The following is a 21,623-nucleotide window of genomic DNA, read 5'->3' on the forward strand; positions in this document are numbered from 1 at the left end:
GAAAATCTGACAAACTTTGTGACCTGTGAAAACTTTTAGGCGTTTTTGATTAAATTCAATATGGTGGCTGAATCAATTACAATGACATCACAATTTGGCTTGGGTCAGCCTATGGACCTCCAACAGTATTAACAGACCCCACTAGTACATTTTAATTCCAAACACAACAGCAGCTATAGGCCAAAACACATTTTTCCTAATTGCAGCGCCCCCTAGAGGTGAAAGGTCACCAAAGTTTTTGAGCATCCTCCGGATGGGGTCATGAGTCCATGTACAAAGTTTGGTTATGATACATGAAATGGTTGCGGAGATATGAGCTCACTTCCTGTTTGGCGGCTTCGCCACAAATTTCGATTGGCTGTTACGGGAGAGCGGTTTTAGTTCCGAAGACGAAAAGGGATAACTTTTGTGCAGCTTGGTCTGAAGATCATATATACTAAGTTTCGTGAAAATCGGACAAACTATGTGAGGCGTGAAACTAGTGCTGGGCGGTATTCCGGTTCACACCGTATACCGGTGTATATTTTCGTTATGATATGAATTTTTAATATACCGCCATACCGGTGTATTTGATTACACAACGTTTGGAACACTGTGCCGCGCGACTGTTTCAGACGGGACTTTTTTCACACGCACGCATGGTGCCACTGCGAGGCATAGTGAGGGTAAACACAAAACACCCCTGAAGTATGACCCTTAAGGCTCAATTTCTCCTTAGGTAAGGGGTTTATTTAAGGGTGTTGCACAGAAATAATACTAATAATAATACCTTAAATTGTTTCTTTAGTTAAGGAAAAACGTTAAGGGATACTGCATTGAAAAGGATTTACCGTCACGAAAATTCTATTGAGATTGTTCAACAGCTGTAGCTGGCTAGTAGGTGATGTCGTTAGTTAGCAACCCACCGAACACAGTGAAGTTTAATGATCTTATCATTCATCTCACCTTAGAGTATTCCTTAGAGTATTCGCTGAAATTATCCAGGTAGCAAGTAAAGCGTGTTATAGACATGCACTGAGCAATACTAGCTGGCTAGTTAGAAATGATCCTGACTGTCATCAGTGCACCAAAACAAACTTTTTTGTTAATATTTTGCCTAGCGAACCGAACCGAAGTAGCCTGGCGGGCCATCCTATATCATTGAGATGTATAGTCTGGAATCGAGCCATTCACCTCGCTTAATCCAAGGGGTGGGCAAAGAATTGTCTTTCAAACTGCCTAGGCATGCAATAGGCCAGCGCTACGACCATATCGGTATCCGGTCGGCAAAACGGCAAATACATCCTTCTTCGAAAGGAATGACTTAAGTGCATTGTGTTGCTCAAGTCCAACTCCTCCAAAGTTGACGCCAACGCCGATTCAAACAACCGCTCTTCGTTCGCCATAGCCACCTTCCTTGTTGTTCACCGTCGCAGGACTGTCGTTATCCTGTTAAGCCCGCCTTAAGACTCTAACAAAATAGAGCGCTGTGATTGGATAACATATAGAAATTCCTATGGTTTGCTACTAGACGTACAGGCTGAGCAAATTTATTTGCCGCCGCTAGGGTGCGTCTAGATTTCTAGGCTAGAACCGAAGCTCATGGCAGGCTAACAAGACATCCACATCCACATGAAGTTAACGTTAGCCTACCACTAACGTCATGTAAACCACACAATAACAATACATTTCTGATAGGCCTATTTAACAGAGTAAGCATATTAACAGAGAGGTTTTATTTTAAATTGTATAATTTTCAAAAAAGTATAATTATTGCAAGTTGCACTACTTTTTGTATTGGTTTTATCCAAGATGTTTGTGAAATTTGCACAGTAAAACTTCTGTATTTTGACTGCAATTGTCTTTGCATTCTGATTAGATTCTTCATTAGAATCATGAGTGGCTCTTTGTAAACAGCATCATTTTCTGGGGCCATGCAAAACTGCATTTCCACTAGTGTGGAGTTATTCTACATCATGACCGTAAAATAGACCATCCTTAGTCAATGTACTGCAGCAATTCCTCTCTCAACCTGTAGAAAATGCTGTGAACATCTGATTATGCATGGTAAAAAAATACCATCATATACCGTGAAACCGTAAGAATTTTGAAAAATACCGTGATATACATTTTTGGTCATACCGCCCAGCACTACGTGAAACTTTAGTTTCACTTTCGACAAAATCCAAAATGGCGGAAAATCCATCATGGCGGAAAATGACGTGTGTTGAACTCCTGCATGGGCCAAGGATTCCAACAATACCTCGTTTTTGACAATCGGGTCAACAGGTCAAAAGTTACGTGCGTGAACGCACATCCAACTTTGGCCTGTTGGTGGCGCTAAAGCGCTCGAGGTGCCGACATGGAACTTGATGAAATTAATCATGGGACTGTCCCCAATCAAGGTGCCAAATTTCACAACTTTTTACCAGACGGTTCTATGGGCTGCCATTGACTTCCATGGCGGAAGAAGGTATAATAATAAGAAAAGATAGAAACAGAATGGGTGCCTTCGCTGCTTGGCCCCCAAATATACACCATGTCTCAGATGTAGGCTATACATGTTTTTTCTCTACTCTAGTTCCTTTTAAATACATTCATGTATATTCACTTTAACCTTTTCCTGGAATATTGTCTGTCTGGTTGTTGTGGGTAACTTCAATAGATTCACAAGCTCTTTTTAGATTGTGGTCATAGCTACATTGTGTTTCCTATAACTTATATACATACATATCTATGTAAGTCTTGGTGTGTGAGCTCTATATTTTAAGTGGGGAATTGCCATTTCCGTTAGGAGACTCGTACCACTAAGTCTCCAGTGCTGCTTCTGATCGCCAATATTCTGTGTATTAGTAAAATTCCTACACATTTTAAGCTGCTAGAAGTTCAGGCAGCTACTAGTTCACGTCAATGTAATTACTCTATAACAACCTGTGTCTAAGAGGTCAACTGCATAAACCATGTGGCAGGGCAGATTATATGCATACATATAGAGGCTACTGAGACCCAATGCTTTTTGATCAGGATAAACCACTTTGTTCTTATTAATGTAGACTGACGTGGCAAAGACCAGTCCATTCTGGTCCAGAGGGTTGGTCATATTGGTGGCATGTATTTGTACAGATGAAGCAATTTAGCTACATAAAGTAAAAAAAACACTTAACTGTGTGTGCTATAGTGCATTTACTGGAGTCAGTCACACATTTCATGTTAAATTGAATATCTAACTGACATGTACTGTACTTCTGGAAGTGCTGTTTAGACTTGTCTGGTATGGGTAGATTGGGGAGTGGGAGTTTGTTAATTATCCAAATCAATGACGAAAAAGCCTCCTGGATCTGGACATCTGGATGCCAGCGTGGTTTTAAATTCACTCATAAACAAATATAATATGAACATGAAGTAGCATTTTAAATGTGAGCACTGTTATTTTTTTCTGTTTGGAATGTTTGCAATAAGCAATGGAGTATGGTTCATGTGTTCACAGGCATTACAAAGCAGTGCAAATAAGACCTTGAGGGCTTTGGCCACCTGACCTATGACATCACAAACTCATAATCTGAGCCTTGTAATCTGCATGCCCCAAGAAGCCTGGGCATAATTCCCAAGGGCAAAAGATACTGAATTGTGATAAATCTCTTTCCATCGCTGATTGATTTGTGCTTTCTTTTTGTGACAAATACTAGAATTCCCTGAAACACCATAGGCTCCAGTCATACGTAGTCTACATGCAGCAGTGGATAGAGTCAGATGTTCAATATTTCATTTGATTAAGTGTGAATAATTGTAAGTGACCATCCTTACATAACATAAGTGCCACTGTGTTTTGAGAAGGGCATAATGGACTAATTCTCAAATCAATTCTCAAATTCACCTCACTGGTCAATGTTTTATTGAGTGTGTGCTATGCACTTTCCATGTGCCATATACAACACATAATTCCTAAGTGATAAATTACTTTGTGTGGGTCAATATTTGTGTGTATTTGAGTGTATCCCCATGTTTATCAAGTGTAATGTTTAACTGTGGGCCTATGTTGTGTTACTCCCGATGTTGTGTGACCCCCTATGGATTTCCTCACGATAGGTGAATGAGAGAGGTTGGGCGGAGACAGAGTGAGTTGATCAGAGGAAGAGGATAATGGTATTTAAACCTTTAAGCACCCAGATCCTCTCAGTCAGCATATTAGACACCCGCAGCCTGCTCCTGTACATGTTCTATGTGTGTGCCTGTGTGTGTGTGTGTGCTAGAGAGCATTGTTACACTGAGGGATGCCTCCAGACATACAGTAACTTACCAGTCCCATTGGTCACAGGTCCGGCAGGATGCAGAAGCTCAAGAATAGGAGGCAAAGCCTCTTTCCAAACTACAAGGTGGGATGTCCAACCCCAGCAGTGAAAGACCCAGGGGAGGACATCGACCTGCCATTCGCCCAACACAGCTGGGTAAAGCCATGGAACTCCATGACGGAGCTAAGCAAAGATATCTATGATATCTATGCTGAATATGAGGATGAAGATGATGACAAGATAATGGCTATGACTCCGATGAGGCTAGCCTCACCAGCCAAGAACTACATGCTCAACATCAATGTAGGAGGCAAGGTGTACCAGATCTCCTACCGGGCAGCAGCGAAGTACCCCAAGACAAGGATAGGTCGTCTCGCAACGTACACCGACCACAACAGGAAGCTGGACCTATGCGATGACTACATTGTCCAAAACAATGAGTTTTTCTTTGACAGGGATCCAGACATTTTCCACAACATTTTCAATTTCTACCGGACGGGCGTGCTCTGGATCAAGGACGAGTTGTGCCCGCGCAACTTCCTGGAGGAGATTAACTACTGGGGCGTCCGAATCAAGAACACACACAGATGCTGCCGCATCTCCTTCGAGGAACGTCAGGACGAGCTGAACGACCAGCTGAAGATCCAGAGGGAACTCGAAGCCGAGGTGGAGACGGAGGAGCATGAGGAGCTGTTCGAGGAGATGGCCTTTGGAGAAACACGGCGGATGATCTGGAACATGATGGAGATGCCCTTCTCCTCAGTCACAGCCAAACTCATGGCCGTGGCCTCCAGCTTCTTTGTGCTCGTGTCCCTGGTGGCTATGACTCTCAGCACGGTAGAGGAGATGCAGTACACCACGCCCTCGGGTCAGCTGAGCGGTCACTCGCACGCGGAGTACGTGGAGACCACCTGCATCGCCTTCTTCACCATGGAGTACCTCCTGCGTCTGATCTCCACACCCGACCTGAAGCGCTTCGGCCGGAGCATGCTCAACCAGGTCGACCTCATCGCCATCCTGCCGCTGTACCTGCAGATGTTCCTCGAGTACCTCGAGAAGGATGACCGTGCACACCACGGCGACATCGAGACGGTCAACCGCGTGGGCAAGCTCGGCCAGGTGCTGCGCATCATGAGGCTCATGCGCATCTTCAGGATCCTCAAGCTGGCGCGCCACTCCACTGGACTGCGGGCGTTCGGCTTCACGCTGCGCCAATGCTACCAGCAGGTGGGCTGCCTCTTCCTCTTTATCGCCATGGGCATCTTCACCTTCTCCGCCATGGTGTACACGGTGGAGCACGATGTCCATAAGACCAACTTCACCAGTATACCACATGCCTGGTGGTGGGCTGCTGTAAGTACCTTAACACATGCCTACACCTACCTTCATACATCAGCGCGACTGATACACTTTTACAGATACAGTTGTTGTTGTTCAATTCTGTATGTAGACCAACATTATAGGGCAGTTGACAGTATTACCGTAAGCATAGGGGTCTTAGTCTCAGGGAGTATATGGTTCACAGGCTAACATAAACAAAATATATATTTTTGTGAGTAGGCTATATTCTAACCTACTCACTTCCACAACTAATATCATCAACATTTTTTTTTGTCGTGCACTGCATATCTGATTTGTAAAAAATACAATTTAATACTACAGGGGTGCGTTTCCCAAAACCATAGTTGCTAACTAAGTTAAAGTTAGCAACTTTGTTGGTTGCAATGCAATTACTCATTGCCACCCAATTACCCATTGCCACAAGTTAGCAACTATGGTTTTGGGAAACGCACCAGTTGATTTTAACAAATAACTACAGTTTTCTGATGCGCAACATTATTATTCAAAAACATATTTGTAGCAAATTATGTATTGTTTTAAAGAATTTATTATAACTGATTAATTTCATATTGAATCAACAAATTATTTATATTTGATTAATTTGTTAAATAAATAACTTTCTTAGTATCATATTTTATTTCCTTTGGCAGTTATCATTTTAGCTATGTTTCTGTTATCTGTAGAATTAGCATTAGTACAATAAGTCTACAATTCTACATGGAACAGTAGCTCATAAGTGTCTGCCCTTTGGAGCTTATGGGACTTAAGATAATCTTTGTCTGACACAGATAACTTCAAAAAGCCTTGAATGCAGCATTTCCAAATATGTGAGGATAACTACTCATTGCATTCTATATGAGAAGTTGAATAGCTTTTTTTTTTTTTAATGGCAAAATTCAGTCATTTGATCAAAATGATATATACCCAATCCTACAGAGTTTCCCTTATCCTTGGTGGTCAGGATGCTGAAGCACAAATCAACTGGCCAGGGGCCAGAGCAGGATTGTGTCTCTGGGCTGCACTCTGTAATGCTATTAAACACTTCCTTTGAGCAAGTCTCAGTGTAACAGCATTGATAGGCCCTGCCACTCATGCTTGTCCCTTACAAAAGTAATCCATATTCCAAGGCTGTCCATGAAGTTGTGCTCCTGTTAAACTGTAGGTTAAAACCAATCCACTGCATGTCACAGAAATGTAGGGGAAATCCAAAATGCTACTATGCCATGACATTTTCTTTAAGTGAGCAAACAGGCCAGTCACGCCTACAAGTAACCAAATATACGTTAAATACAGTCTTAATGAAAAAGGTTCTTTGACTTTTAAAAGATGTTCAATACTGTATGTGTGTATCACATTTTAGCATTGGATAAGCTGGTTGGTAGGTGATTCAGTTTTCGTAATTGGCCTGCCTTCATATTAGCCTACTGACAATTAATAAACAGTAATATTTGATCACTTCAGAGTTAAGAATTCTCCCATTTAAATGTATGCTGCCAACCAATTTGTCCTTAACAGTAAAGGCCCATTCACACCAAGAACGATAACGATAACTATAACCATAACGATAAAAGCGTTCACACTGAACAACGATAAACAAAGTCTCTCATTGTCTCAGTCTCTCATAAATGTGAGGGCTAAAATTCGATGGGTTCTGATTGGCTATTAGCATTTTATCGTTGTGAAAATCGCTCTGAAAGTGATCCCCAACGATATCGTTCTTCATGTCGTTATCGTTATAGTTTATGTGTGAACGTCGTCATTCATATTAACGAGAACGATATTTATTTATAGTTATCGTTATTGGTGTGAATGGGCCAACAGTGGTGAGCGAGAATTCGATGTGTTGAGGTCAGGGACAGGTCAAGGCTATCGATGTTTGTGCAGTTAAGAACCCAATGGAAATTCATTCTGTGTTGTGCTCTCTCCTAGCATATTCTCTTAAAAATATGTTGCAGACAAACGCTTACATTTTCTAATGGGTCCATTATTTTCTTTTAGGTAAGCATCTCTACCGTGGGCTACGGAGATATGTACCCAGAGACTCACCTGGGCCGGCTCTTCGCCTTCGCCTGCATTTCCTTTGGGATCATTCTGAACGGCATGCCTATCTCTATTCTCTACAACAAATTTTCAGACTATTATAGCAAACTGAAATCCCACGAGTTCACCTCCACTCAGAAGGTCCGTGGCAAGCTCCGCTTTGTCAAGAGAGCTATTAAAAAGATCGCAGACGGCTCCATAGAAGCTAGACGGGTGCAGGAGCCTTGGCCGCCAAATTATGCTACGTTCGACGACGAGCCGGGAGCTGAGAATTGCCATCACAGAATTCCCGGTTGATTGAGGCATTATGTATTGCACTTACTGAAAGCCAATTCCATTCCTAGGACCGTTAGAAAGCACTAGCCTATTACATCACATATCTGTATAGGTTTGAGACGGTCATGGCTAGAGAATTAGTTTGCACCCTATTCACTTCAATCGGGTGACCAGCTATGCATTACTTTATTTTTTATTCACATAATTTGCATGGACAGATTTGTAAACCAGTCATAAATCTATTCACTGAGGCCTGCCTCATTTCTGCAAGATTATCTTTGATGCTGAATAGTGATGGAACTAATCTCTTTGGATCTTAGGCCTATATGGGTCTAATATTCCACACAGTGAAATAAATCTTCTCGGCCTATATGATGTGAACATATGAGGCAAATCTATATGCCTGTTTAAAATAATTTTTATTTTTGCTACTTCAACAAACAATAAAAAAAATACAATGTAAATCCACATATTTATATGGTTGATGTGATGGATCACTATCCAAATTCTAATCCTGTGTCGTGGAAGGAGGGGGTAGCTCAGATTATCAGTTGGAAAGGCAACATTTGGTGGACATACACAAAAACCTAATACTTCCCTGCTCTGTGGAAATCTGTCAGTCCAGAAGACCTGATCACATAAAGCCGATTTATGAGCAGGCCACAAAAAATATTAATGATTACATTCTGTTTTGATATGCATGCTTTCCGATTGGGTAAAATGTCGAGTGATTCTACAATAGCCATTGCACAATTAGTCTAGCCATCTCGATTGATTTCTTTTTAAAAGTTGACTTTTGATTTAAAAGTATGTTCAGCATCCATGCAGGCATTGATGATCCTTAAAAAAAAAAAAAATGAATCCGTAAAAACTAGAAGGATGCCAGGGATTGGGAAAGATATGTCAAGAGTAAAAGCAATTACTCACTCCGCACTCAGTCAAGCAGATTGTATGAGACTTCTAACAGACAACATGCTCCAGATTTAAATTACAAGGTCATGACTGCATTCACTCCACCCACTATGAAGGTGTAGGGGAATATGAATAAATGTGTATGTAAAACATCAAATTTGTGAGCGCCTAAACATCCAGATATTGAGCCCAGATTTCATACACCATTTCAGCTAACTATGAGGGTGTGGTGACGGATTTGTCCATGTGACTAGTTTTGAAAACCAGTATACAGTGGTATGCGCTGGACTTAAACTGGTCTCTGCGCACACAATGCAAAACATTCTCATTGTAATTATAAGGGGGGGTTTAAATACTGAAAAACCTAATAGGGATTGTAACCACTTGTAACATGCAGACTTTTAAGAATGGAAGACTGGACCAAAATTGTTATGGATGTATTTTATATTTAAATACATAAAAATCATTATTTCATGGCAACATTTCAAACAAACAAAAAAAATAGTTCAAGAACTGTGTCCATTCAATAGCAGATAACTGTATGTACGACAAGACTGCACACATCAAATGGCAGCAGGGCAGGACCAAAGTGGCAGTGAAGGTCCAAAGAGAGACATCTCTCAGGCAGACACTTGACAAATGCAAACGCCTGCTGTGAACAGCACCCAGGTTTTTCCAGACCTGTTTAGATGTTTTGGAAAAACGAGGCATCCGTCTGTTGGAGCATCCATCACTTACACACGGTAGTGTCTCTCACAACTGCCTCCCTCAGCCAAGCTTCTCCAGTAGCGCCTCAACTCCTTTAGAGTTCTGGATCTCCTTGAGGTCCGGGACGATGGTCTTCAGAGCCTGTTTGACTTCTTCAGCCACTCCCTCATCTGCACTCTGAAGTAGGCTGTAAGTCAAACACAAAACACAATGTTTACGCTGCAATGCATTAGGAAAAAAAGACCATTCAACACTGCATGTAACCATTTAAATTGTGCAGTGTAGAATAATGGGTGTTAAGCCATTCAACAGTGAGATTATCAGTTCAATTTAAAAAACAACAAATACTGGTCTGTCTGTTCTGGAATCACAAACTTCCTGAATTGAAAAATGTTTGAGAAAAGTAAAAAAAAAAAACATGAAAAACAAACACTGCTCAACGTCATGAAGAGGAGGACTAGAGAGGGGAGGAGGGAGAGTCAGAGAGGGGATAGGTGAATAATAGAGGGATGAATAGAGGGGGCGAGGATGAGAGCAGCGAAGAAAAGAAGGGGGGAGTGGAGAAAAGGTAATCCCAGCTCGGGGCGGGCATCTGATTGGCATCCTGAGCCCGCGTAATCGTGTGAGTCCTGAGAAGTGGGGCAACTGAGCATGCTCAGACGCTTTTTCTCTCAGCACTGATGGCTGGGAATGAAGCTCTTCAGGATAAAAACATAAAGCCTGGATGATTAATCCATCCTTAGAAACTTCAGTGAACTCTTCTCTTGTTCTTACAATTGAAACTACGAGCTCCACTTCACTGAAAACCTCTGTGTGGTTGATGTAGCGTGAATTTATAATGTACTGAAAGTATAATGTACTGTTTCATATCGACTGTGTGCTACGTTTAGTATCTATGTGTAGAGTTATGTTGTTTGTAATAAGCGGGATAATGTATAGAACGCCCTATTATCCGGTCATTATTGGGAAAATAAGTCCCTTCAGGGCGCTGACACATTATCCCTTACGTAGAGTTATGTTGTTTGTGCAGTACTGAACGTGCAGCAGGGGGCCCTTATGGAGTGGTGGAGACATCATCGCCTGAAAAATGTTTAGCACAGGGGTGCGTACAAATCCGCAAACACAGTCGAACATTGGCGAACGTCTGCAGACAGTTTACTGTTTGCCTCGAGTTTTCTGCGACCGTTTGAGGAGGTAGTTCTCTGGGAACATGTTGGGAGTGGAACAGAGAGTTACCATTGAGATGGAATGTTTACACAAAATAGTTCACATGCATCTGTTTAGATGAACACGTTGCCTCCGTTCAAGGAATTTGAACGCACCTCAGGTTGGAAACCCAAAGCCCATGTTGTGAGTCCCGGTCGCTTTGGATAAAAGTGTCTTCTCAATCCCACTCCATTCACTTCATGTGTTTTACTCAGTAGAGTAGATGTGTACTCACCAGCCAAGGACCATGGCTCCACGGTTGACTGCAGTCCAGCCCTTCATCTTCTCTAGCCCCACCTTGTCCAGTAACACCCTGGAGAAACGTTCTGTGGACAGACAGAACAGATAGTCCATTAGATTGACACTGTCTATTCAACACTCACTTACATTCTTAAAACTAATGTGTTAGAAACAACACAAACCGAGTTGTCCCTATCTGGACATAGAGATGTGTTAAAAAAAACAAAAAAAACACACGCTGTGTTATTTTCAACACATTCGTTTTTAAGAGTGTACCAGCCCACTCCCATATCCCTGGGCAAATGTTTTAATGTGTTGGTTAGTTTTACACATGAGAAGTGAGACTTCTTATGGTTGGGGTAAGAACATCACGGTCAGCCAATCGGAGGCAAAATAGGACAGGTCAAGCCTCCGCCATCCCTTTAAAGTAAAAAAGGGGAATTTTGCCAAAAGATGACAAGTTACCATCCCTGATTTAGGGTCTCAATTCTGCAAGTCATGCAAGATCAAGGCTGTGCCTCTATTAATTAAACATAACACATGGGATGGGGATCAAGACTCCATTAAAAGATAATCAATGGTGTTGAAGTGATGAAATGGAATAAAATTCAGAAATTTCAGCAGGTTTAGAGTTACCAGACACAGCAGTCAGAAGATCAGGGTGATCAGTCGTGTAACAATTAGGGCTGCAACAATTCATCGGTGAATCGATTAATGGTCAACTATGAAATTAATCGCCAACTATTTTGGAAATCGGTTAATCAGTTTGGGTCATTATGTTCAGTAAAATACCTCAACGTTCTGATTGCAGATTCTTAAAACTTGAATATTTTCTTTTTACAGTTTTACTTACACCTCTATGACGGTAAACTAAATCTATCTCCAACTAATATCTGCGGCTTGTGCACAAAACAAGGCATTAGAAGAAATAATCTCAGGGTTTGGGAAACACTGTTCAAAGGTTTCTTAAAATTGTCCATCATTTTATCAATCAAACAACTAACTGATTATCAACTATGAAAATAATCATCAGTTGCAGTTGCAGCCCTTCTAACAATAAGAAAATAAGACACCGGCCATGATAAATTTGCTTGTTAAAGCAAATGGACTTAATGGTTCTTTGAATCATAAAAAATGACTAATGAAAACAGAGCACAGTAGTGTGGATGGCTGACTGTGTTGCTGTAAAGTAACTCAAATGACGGTGTAGACTTTGGCTGTTTTCTAGAGTTACAGCTCCCTCCAGAGGCCCAATATAGTTATTCATATCGACTTTATCTCTAGTGGTGTTAAACTGCCCCATCTAAATAGCTCCATCTGGCACACAACTATACTGCCTTTATTACCTCATACGTTAAAAACCTAGCACTCAATTCTACAGAGTTCTATTTTGTACACATTACTTGCATGGCACATTGCAAACAAAAACTGGTGAAGCTGAACTAGCTCTACATCAAAGATGTATAAATAAAGACTTGCCTTGGGCTCCAGTGCTACATTTAATATTCAAAATGCATTTGCACAGGCCATCTAATGAAACATCCAAAAGGTATTCACACTTCATTGTAATTTCGGCAATTTTCATGCGCAACAAGTTGGCAACACTACCTATGTGAACACATTTCCTTTGATAAATAACCAGTTTGCCTGCAGCTACAGCCTGCAAGTGGTCCCCCAGCCCTCACCTTCTCTGCCTGATTCCTTCATCTTGGAGTCCTGTTCAATGAGCCACTTCAGCACCAGATGACCCGCGGGGTGTTCCACCATGTGCAGCTGCAACAGAGGACATCAGGATGCAATCACACAATATATTGCAGGCCTCGAAGCCATTTAATTATGCAGTCACATCCACAAGGACCAGCTACGAGCAGCTGTCTAATGTAAAAACAGACACTAATAAGTATTAAACGCTCTCGTCTTCACAGACTACGTGACGTAGAATGTGGAATAAACAACAGAGGCAGGGAAAGAGAGCTTAGTGGAGACATATTGAGTGGTCACACCTGTCCGTCCACACCACCAGGAACAAACTCGTCAGCAGCTAGATCGGCCACTGCCTCCATGGCAGGTCGAAGGTCGCCGAGCGCTGCACCCAGGATGTCGCTCACGGCGACGCAGGAGGCCTTGTCTGTGGCCATGGTGCGTGCGTTTTCCGTCAGGTGTGTGAGCAGCGTTGGGGAGATGGCCTCCAGCAGCTCACGCCGCCTCACCGCCGTGTCCTTCTTACTGCAGGAGCACAGAGCACATGAACATCATTCAAAACATTATTACATTCAATTATGATATTATTACATTATATTCATTAAATTGTGATATTATTACATTACATTCATTAAATTATTATATTATTACATTATATTCATTAGATTATTACCTTACTATATTATATTGATTAGACTATTATTACTTTACTATATTATATCTAGATTATTATTACCTTACTTCACAATATTCATTAGATTATTACAGCATGACATTATATTGATATTAATACAAACTAGCCTGACAGTTCTTGGAATTAACTATTTGGAGTGACTGTCTAAATAATAACCCCCACCACCCACATTAAAAGCACAACATGTAGGTGCCATGAAACTTTTTGTCCATCCTGTTTGTAATAACAACGCTGAACATTTTATTCAGCGGCACGCAGTTCCAGACCTGTGTGAGTTGCCGTCTCCTTTCTCCAGCAGCTGGATGATCTCGGGCAGCAGATGAGCTGGGTCCCGAGGACTGAGCAGATACAGCAACACCTTCCTGCCATGTTTGTTACTGATGACGTCAGTGAGGGAAGAGATGATCTCCTGCAGGTCAGAGGGTAAAGCTGGGTTAAAGCTGGAATATGCATGCTATCATACTGTAGAAGAACAGAGTGCACTCTGCACCTTCACACAAAGTCTGAATTTTCAGACATAATGTTTGCATGATATCATGATGGTAAATAAATATGTGTCCTTATTAGTCTTTGTACAACGAGGACGAAATTCATTGCGATGACAAATTAATTTCAGAATGTCATCCTTGGTGTGTAAGGACTAATTACAAACGTGATTTCGTGCAAATATGTTGTCCAAACATTTAGACTTCTGTGAAAGGAACCTTAATTTCAACTCCTGATCACAAATATGTAATTACTTCAGTGAAACAGGTAACAGTAGTCAAACATTTGGTCAAACTTGGGAATGACTCACTGATATGATAAGTTGCTTGACTAATTTGGTGTCATCAATACAGTCGAAGGCAGCCAAGAGTGCCAGGTGTGCATACTCGCCCTGGAGAGAGAAAAAGAACACACATATATGCATCAGGGTTTCCGTTGTCCGGTAATTACCAGACATTGGCCGGAAAAAAAAATTAAATGTCCGACAAAATTAAATCTCTCCGGTCAAATTGTCAGAGAAAATGATTAGCCTGAAATTGGCTAATAATCCTGTCCCCTAACGCAATCTGAATTTATGGCACAATTAAACGGTATCATTGAACTGCGGCCGAAAGAAAAAGAAACTTAACATTTCCCAGAATAGGAAACATTTCTTAATTTATTGTTATCAAATAAAGAGGTATAGCATTAGGAGGTAGTGGTGTGAGCGCTCATTCTTGTGTGTGCACATCTGTGTAAGTAAACAGTCACCAATGGAGATAATGTGGGTAGCAGCAACAAACAACGTAGCCTTTTTAAAACAACGAACGAAGCGGACTCTTGCTGTCCATGAAAATATACTGGCTAGATCTTGTTAGGCATGTTTAAGTTAGGCTAATGAACATGTTGCATTCTATACAACCTGAGTATGTCATTTTTTAAGCTACATAGCCTGTCTCCAGTTTTCCTCAATTTGACTAATTAAGAAGCGATAATAGGATATTTGACCGGCATATCATCAAAATGTCCGGAAAACGAAACCTCTGCCGGTCACTTTGACCGGCACCATTTTTGTCTAGCGGAAACTCTGATATGCATCACATTATAAAATCGCACAAAATCTCTGCTTTCTATGAGCTTAAAACAATCTAAGACCACTTAACTTACCATGGCAAATTTGTCTATGTAGGTCTTCATGGTTTTGACGATGACTTTCCTGTCCTGAAAAAGCAAGCACAGCATAGTGAATGTTCATTTGAAAGAATAGATACAACAGATTTACATGACGGACAAACACGGATGGATGGATGCTTGACCGCATGTGACCATTCGGCCTCACCTTGGGTGTTCCGTGCCACAGGCAGTGCATGGCAACCCGCGCCCCATCGTGTGTGTGGGCGAAGTACACGACCGACTCCCTGATGGACTCGATCATCTCCTACACAAGGGACTCAGTTAGGAGATGCACAGTAACCTACGGCCCCATTAAACAGCAGTGGAAAGCAGTGACAGTGTTAAAGCAGAGTGTGATGCTTACCGTTCTTTGTTTGGCTGGGGCATGGAGAAAGAAATCCAGGAACACTTTATGAACCAGGGAATGTTTGACAACCGCTTCTCTGTTTCACACAGAAAGAGAATTCCAGTGTTCAGTGAATTCCAGAAATAAATTGTAGGAGTATTGTAGGAATAAAAAAATGTAACAATATTATTTGTATAAATAGAGACATTTTAAATGTTGTACTCACTTTTGTGACATAGGTGTGAGAATCTGTTTCATCTCTTCCATGATGCCATCTAACTTGCCTGGGTTACTTTCAAGAACCTTGTCTAGTGTGGGACAAACTGTGGACTGCAACACAAAGCACTGTACTTTAATACACTGTCAAAATTATGAGTAACTAGGAGACCAATTTTTACCACCATTATCCACAGTTAAGTCAATTTGGTGTTTGGCCGGAAAATGTTCGAAAATGTCAATCAGAGTTCCTCGAAGCCCAAGATGACATCTTCAAAGGCCTTATTTTGTCCGCCCACCAAAGATATTCAGGTCATTACCATCAAGCAGTAAATTAAACAGAAAACATTCAGAAGAAGCTGGGGTTGCAGAATTTTCAACACTTGCCAATTAAGTCAATAGTTGACAACTAATCGATTAATCAATGTAGTAAGGAGCCCAACCAAACACTGAGGCAAAACTAAATATTAAACAAATATGACATGAAAATAAAAACACCTCTATGTAAAATACATAAACAACGTCACACAGTGGCATCCAAATCAACTGTAGATGTGGACATCTCATTATGTGTACATTCTGACTTTAGCGGTTAGAATATACACATGCAGCTAAGCTTTACCCTTACAGTTACAGGGAAGCTACACCAGGCGTGTAACTGAAGAATTCAGTTCGCGACGCGTAAAATCCATTTTAGAAGACTGGTCTATTTTTTTTAAACGTATGCGCCGCAATCACGTCTGGTGTAGCTACTTCCATTGATTATAGTGTAAGCTAATTGTTGCAGCAGACGCAACGCGAACGGAACGCTTCAGTTACGCGCCTACCATAGCTTCCCTGTAAGAACGCGCAGCTTCACCACTGAACTCAGAGTACCCATACTGTACACAGAGCCAAATACGGTCAACTGCATACCCTCATACGAGTACAAATGCATTTTTACACAGGTCTGTGTATACCCCCAACAGTTAGCAGTAGCACGCGATTCTTGTATGTTTATGTTTGATCTAAGGCATATATGTGGGCATAGATTAAATCAAGTACCTTCAAAGCAACCTCTAGGCTACATACCAATAACTGCCAACTGGCAAACTCGTAATCAAATAAAAGGAATCATTTTATTTAAAAAAAAAAGAAAAAAATGGTTAATTGTTTAAAAAAAAAAAAAAAAAAAACCTGTCCATACCTTGAGTACTTGGAATGTGTTTCCATAGAGCTCCTCGGTGAGCATGAGGCGCTGTGAGAGGATGGCCTTGTCGTTGTAGGCGTACTCCACCACCGACGAGGCCTCTGAGTGACGCAGCATCTGCCGCACGTTTCCCTTAAAGGCCACCATCACCTCTCCGACCTGCTGTTTGCTCCTGTGGGAGAAAAGACAGTCAGGCTGTGGCCATTTACTGAACATACAACTATGGCTCAGATCCTCTTAGTTACAAACAATTATTGTCTACAAACTATATGGGAACATCAGACCAGACCAGGGAAAAAAACGTGTGGATATGAAGTGTTTGAGAATCTTCTCATAAAAGTAGCAAGTAAAAATAAGACTTACCCATACATTAAAAATTTCTTAACAATATTTCTGGCATATTTAGATTTGCTCAACTCAACAATGTGATCTGAAAAATAGAAGAAAAGACATCATATGACTTTCTGCCTGGGGGCAGCAATAAAGATTTGTATGTCTTTAAATCAGCTCTTTTTTGGAACAGGAAACTGACTGCCTTCTGATGGGCATTACTAATAATATTAAACAGACAACCCTAACTCCAACATGAAAGACTTCACCAATGGATCAGTTAATCGATGTGACAGCAGAGGGCAGAGTACTCACCTTTGAGTTCATCAAACACTTCTTGTCTCTGCGTTTCACTGCCAAACTGGATAAAACACTGTAGCACACGTGTTGAGTCATGTGCGAAGGCAATCTGAAGAACAGACAAACTCTCATTAGGCACACTAAGTCAACCGAACCCACCAAATGTGACACTGCCTATTATCTAAAGCAATACTTCATATAAAAAACATCAGACTTTGACTACATTATAATTAAACTGCCAAGAACAAGGAGAACAACTAACAAAAGACGTGTTGCTCACTCCATTTTGAACTTCAATCAACCAGTCAATATCCTTGCAAATATTGTGGGATCTAAGCACATAATGAGAAAACCAGCAACACACTCACAGATTTGATCTTCCCTTGTACAAGGCCATGCAGCTCTTTCATCAGTTTGGTCCGCTTGTCTTTATCACAGTCTTTCCTGGAAAAGTGATTAGGCAAAATGTTAGGAGAGATTCAACCCAGTCATGGTGAACGGTGAGGTCAATTCAGGACATGAGGTACAGCATAAACAACCATAGCCTGAAGAACTCAACTAAAATGCTGAACAAATGAATGACACTACATCATGGTGTCCAACACATAGTCCAATGAGTCCAACAAACATATGGCTTACTCACCTCCTAACTGCTTCCCACACCTGCTTTGCTCTGGTAATGATGTGAAATGTTTCTTTCCGTTCATTTTGCTGACGATTCTGCTTTAAATCCTTCTTCTTCTGTTTAAACTCATCCCATTTAGGTTTCTTTGCCTCTGAACCTGAAATTGGTCATTGTCATTAGTCATGGCCATTTTTACTATAAGGTAACCAGGGGGTTATGACCTGTACTCAGTGGTTAAAGTGGGATTTGTCTGGTGGGGGAACCCTCAAATCCAGTGTCAGTGCAACAGGGAAAAATGACTCACCATTGGACAACATATTGAGTATCGTGGTGTAGCAATACTTTTTGGACGAGAATTGCTAGTTCTTGGTCACCTCTGTACACGCGAAAAAATAACTCACCATTTATTTTAACAATATAATCGCGCTATATCGTTAGTATGAAAGAATATATTTATTATTAATTTATCTGAGGTGGCGGAACTGCGTTCCTCCCCGTTCCCCCCCACTTTAACCCCTGCCTGTACTATACCCTCACCAAGCACTTCGAGAAATACTCACCATCCTCACCCTCCTTCCCTGGTTGAAACTTCCTCTTCTTGGAAAATTTTCCATCAGTTGGGGTCTTCTTGGAGAACTTTTGTGGGAATTTCTTCCCTGCTCCTTGGAATTTCTTCCCCTCTCCTTGAAACTTCTTCCCTTCACTTTGAAACTTCTTCCCTGCTCCCTGAAACTTCTTCCCTGCACCTTGAAACTTCTTTCCTTCATTGTTGAATTTCTTTCCTGCTGCATCAAACTTCTTGCCCTTGCCAGTGTTGTGTGGCTTGAAAGGATGCTTTCCACCTAAAGCTTTACCTTTAGGTTTACCTATATAAAAAGGACAAAAAAGGAAAACCCTTTCACTAGAAATTGTGAAAGATATGCATTCATTTATCAACTCAAGATAACGAAAACAAAGAGGGGTAACTCATCACCACTGTCAAAATAAATAAGAAAATTAACACAGAAAATAACCCATACCTGACATAGCACCACCTTCTCCTTTGGATTTTATCCCGTCCTTGGGAGCAAATGACTTCTTTTTTGGCTTTCCGTCCATGGTGACACTGTCACATTAAAACAAAACACATGCCAAAAGCACCAAACTATGAATTCCAAGTCAACGGAAAGGTAGGAACAGCACTCACTTGCTTGCTTGCTAACTTAGCTAACTAGCGAACAAGCTACCTAGATAGCGAAAACTGTAGGATTTACTAGACTTAACACCTGACCAACAGCAATAATTACAAAATGTGTACAGATGACTACAGTATGCGCTGTGTCGATGCCAATATTTTAATTTTCCTGACAAAGCCCCGTGCCGGTAGAGAAGTAAACTAGGCTAATGTTACTGTTAGAGCTTTGGTTAGGTGCTGAATGGCTATCTAGCAGTCTGGGAACTAACATTATCTAATTCCTGTAAATCAGGTCACACATCACATTCTACACAATGTATAAATTGAGACTGGTCCAAAGACACGACCAAGCGTTTAGTCATACCTGTCATAACATAGACGGTACTATGTTTATTACTAAGTTAAATTCACGCCTTAGCTTACCTTCACGTGTGAGTCGCAGTGTACACACGCTTTAACGCACTTTACGGCAAAGACCGATTAGGCAGGGGAACTGTCGTAAAACTACATGCGTGGACCCGAACATGACACGTAAGATATTATTCTGCAATCCTCCTAGGGAAGTTAGGGAAAGTTAGGCATTTTTTTTGCCAATCTACAAAAAAATATATATTTTTTACTTTGTGTTCCTATATGTGTCTAGTACCTCCCAAAGTTAGGGAAAGTTAGGCATTTTTTTGCCAATCTACAAAAAAATGTGTTTTTTTACTTCGTGTTCATATGAGTCTAGTACCTCCCAATTTATCCACGGCCAAATCCTCGGGGAACACCTACAGAGCTTGGTGTGCCCAGAGGGACTGGGCGAAAATAATGAAAAATATTCCAATATTAGCTTTTGAGATGTCTAACTGGGTTTTAGGGGTGCTGAATCTTTCCCAGCCATTAGTTTTGAGTAAAATTGACTCTAAGTCCATAAAAAAAATGCATAAAAAAATTGGTTTTATTGAAATTACAAAACAAAACTTCTTTAATCAGTTAAAAATGTAAACCTCATCCTACTCCCCTGCATCTCCCTCACTCCTGTTATCATCTGGCTGGTTGATGTTCTGGCAAGAGTTACCATGACAGTTCCCACCAGCAGAAATACACTTTTTGCATTAAGCACCTGAGAGTGCACAGTCCCCTGCACAGTTGCAGCTGACAAACTTCAGAAGGAGGCCAGCGCAATGGGATCTGTTGTAGGGCTTCTGTAGCAAGGCAGTGGCCGTCTTGGGGGCAGCCGTGGCCCACTGGTTAGCACTCTGGACTTGTAACCGGAGGATTGCCGGTTCGAGCCCCAACCAGTGGGCCGCGGCTGAAGTGCCCTTAAACAAGGCACCTAACCCCTCACTGCTCCCCGAGCGCCGCCGTTGTAGCAGGCAGCTCACTGCGCTGGGATTAGTGTGTGCTTCACCTCAGTGTATTCACTGTGTGCTGTTTGTGTTTCACTAATTCACCGATTGGGTTAAATGCAGAGACCAAATTTCCCTCATGGGATCAAAAAAGTATATATACTTATACTTCTTGAAGGTGTGTTTGGGGTCGTTATCATGTTGGAATACTGCCCTGCGGCCCAGTTTTCGAAGGGAGGGGATCATGCTTCAGTATGTCACAGTACATGTTGGCATTCATGGTTCCCTCAATTAACTGTAGTGCAGCACTCATGCAGCCCCAGACCATGACACTCCCACCACCATGCTTGACTGTAGGCAAGACACACTTGTCTTTGTACTCCTCACCTGGTTGCCACCACAAACGCTTGACAGCATCTGAACCAAAGTTTATCTTGGTCTCATCAGACTTCAGGACATGGTTCCAGTAATCCATGTCCTTAGTCTGCTTGTCTTCAGCAAACTGTTTGCGGACTTTCTTGTAGAAGAGGCTTCCCTCTGGGACGACAGCCATGCAGACCAATTTGATGCAGTGTGTGGCGAATTGTCCCCCCCACCACCACCCCTTCAACCTCTGCAGCAATGCTGACAGCACTCATACGTCTATTTTAACATCTGGATATGACGCTGAGCATGTGCACTTAACTTCTTTGGTCGACCACGGCAAGGCCTGTTCTGAGTGGAACCTGTCCTGTTAAACCGCTGTATGGTTTTGGCCACCGTGCTACAGCTCAGTTTCAGGCTGTAGGCAATCTTCTTATAGCTAGGCCATCTTTATGTAGAGCAACAATTCTTTTTTTCAGATCCTCAGATAGTTCTTTGCCATGAGGTGCCATGTTGAACTTTCAATGACCAGTATGAGAGAGTGTGAGAGCAATAACACCAAATGTAACACACCTGCTCACCATAGGCCTACCTGTCAACATTTAGCTTTCCAAAAACGGGAGAATTTTTTTCGGGGGGGGGGGTGTCAGGGTTTATACCGGATCTGTGCATATTTTATACGTTTCATACACGTGTTTCAACACTGCATTTCGGTTGTTGCTTTT

General features: G+C 41.6%; 2 protein-coding genes across 3 annotated transcripts; one reads left to right on the forward strand and one right to left on the reverse strand.

Annotated features, from left to right (window-relative positions):
• Window positions 1-4,173: 4,173 nt before the first annotated feature.
• kcnv2a (potassium channel, subfamily V, member 2a) lies at window positions 4,174-8,683 on the forward strand. The gene is made up of 2 exons (XM_048235392.1): window positions 4,174-5,621; window positions 7,608-8,683. The coding sequence occupies exons 1-2, from the start codon at window positions 4,305-4,307 to the stop codon at window positions 7,944-7,946; spliced, it is 1,656 nt and encodes a 551-aa protein (XP_048091349.1). The 5' UTR covers window positions 4,174-4,304; the 3' UTR covers window positions 7,947-8,683.
• Window positions 8,684-9,263: 580 nt separating this feature from the next.
• On the reverse strand, window positions 9,264-19,708 carry pum3 (pumilio RNA-binding family member 3). Of its 2 annotated transcripts, none has more exons than XM_048235390.1 (18): window positions 19,628-19,708; window positions 19,050-19,135; window positions 18,591-18,896; window positions 18,049-18,187; window positions 17,774-17,849; window positions 17,421-17,514; window positions 17,139-17,205; window positions 16,773-16,947; window positions 15,597-15,700; window positions 15,389-15,467; window positions 15,191-15,289; window positions 15,019-15,072; window positions 14,183-14,263; window positions 13,653-13,795; window positions 12,995-13,217; window positions 12,677-12,764; window positions 10,987-11,077; window positions 9,264-9,732 (listed from the first exon to the last, which is right to left on the reverse strand). In XM_048235390.1, exons 2-18 carry the CDS (start codon window positions 19,126-19,128, stop codon window positions 9,606-9,608), a joined length of 2,025 nt encoding a protein of 674 aa, XP_048091347.1. In that variant the 5' UTR covers window positions 19,129-19,135; window positions 19,628-19,708; the 3' UTR covers window positions 9,264-9,605. The 2 variants fall into 2 exon arrangements, with proteins under 2 accessions (XP_048091347.1, XP_048091348.1); XM_048235391.1 differs by having other exon boundaries at window positions 19,569-19,633.
• Window positions 19,709-21,623: the final 1,915 nt, after the last annotated feature.

Source organism: Alosa alosa, chromosome 23 (assembly GCF_017589495.1).
Source record: "Alosa alosa isolate M-15738 ecotype Scorff River chromosome 23, AALO_Geno_1.1, whole genome shotgun sequence".
Taxonomy (NCBI): domain Eukaryota; kingdom Metazoa; phylum Chordata; class Actinopteri; order Clupeiformes; family Clupeidae; genus Alosa; species Alosa alosa.

Excerpts from the sequence above, each read along its gene's own strand:
- kcnv2a (XM_048235392.1), top strand. The coding sequence starts at position 4,305 with ATGCAGAAGCTCAAGAATAGGAGGCAAAGCCTCTTTCCAAACTACAAG. Across the intron at positions 5,622-7,607 it reads ATGCCTGGTGGTGGGCTGCT|GTAAGCATCTCTACCGTGGG; the intron begins GTAAGTACCTTA and ends ATTTTCTTTTAG.
- pum3 (XM_048235390.1), bottom strand. The coding sequence starts at position 19,128 with ATGGACGGAAAGCCAAAAAAGAAGTCATTTGCTCCCAAGGACGGGATA. Across the intron at positions 13,796-14,182 it reads TCAAGCAACTTATCATATCA|GAGATCATCTCTTCCCTCAC; the intron begins GTGAGTCATTCC and ends TCTGACCTGCAG. Across the intron at positions 12,765-12,994 it reads CTGGTGGTGTGGACGGACAG|CTGCACATGGTGGAACACCC; the intron begins GTGTGACCACTC and ends CCTCTGTTGCAG.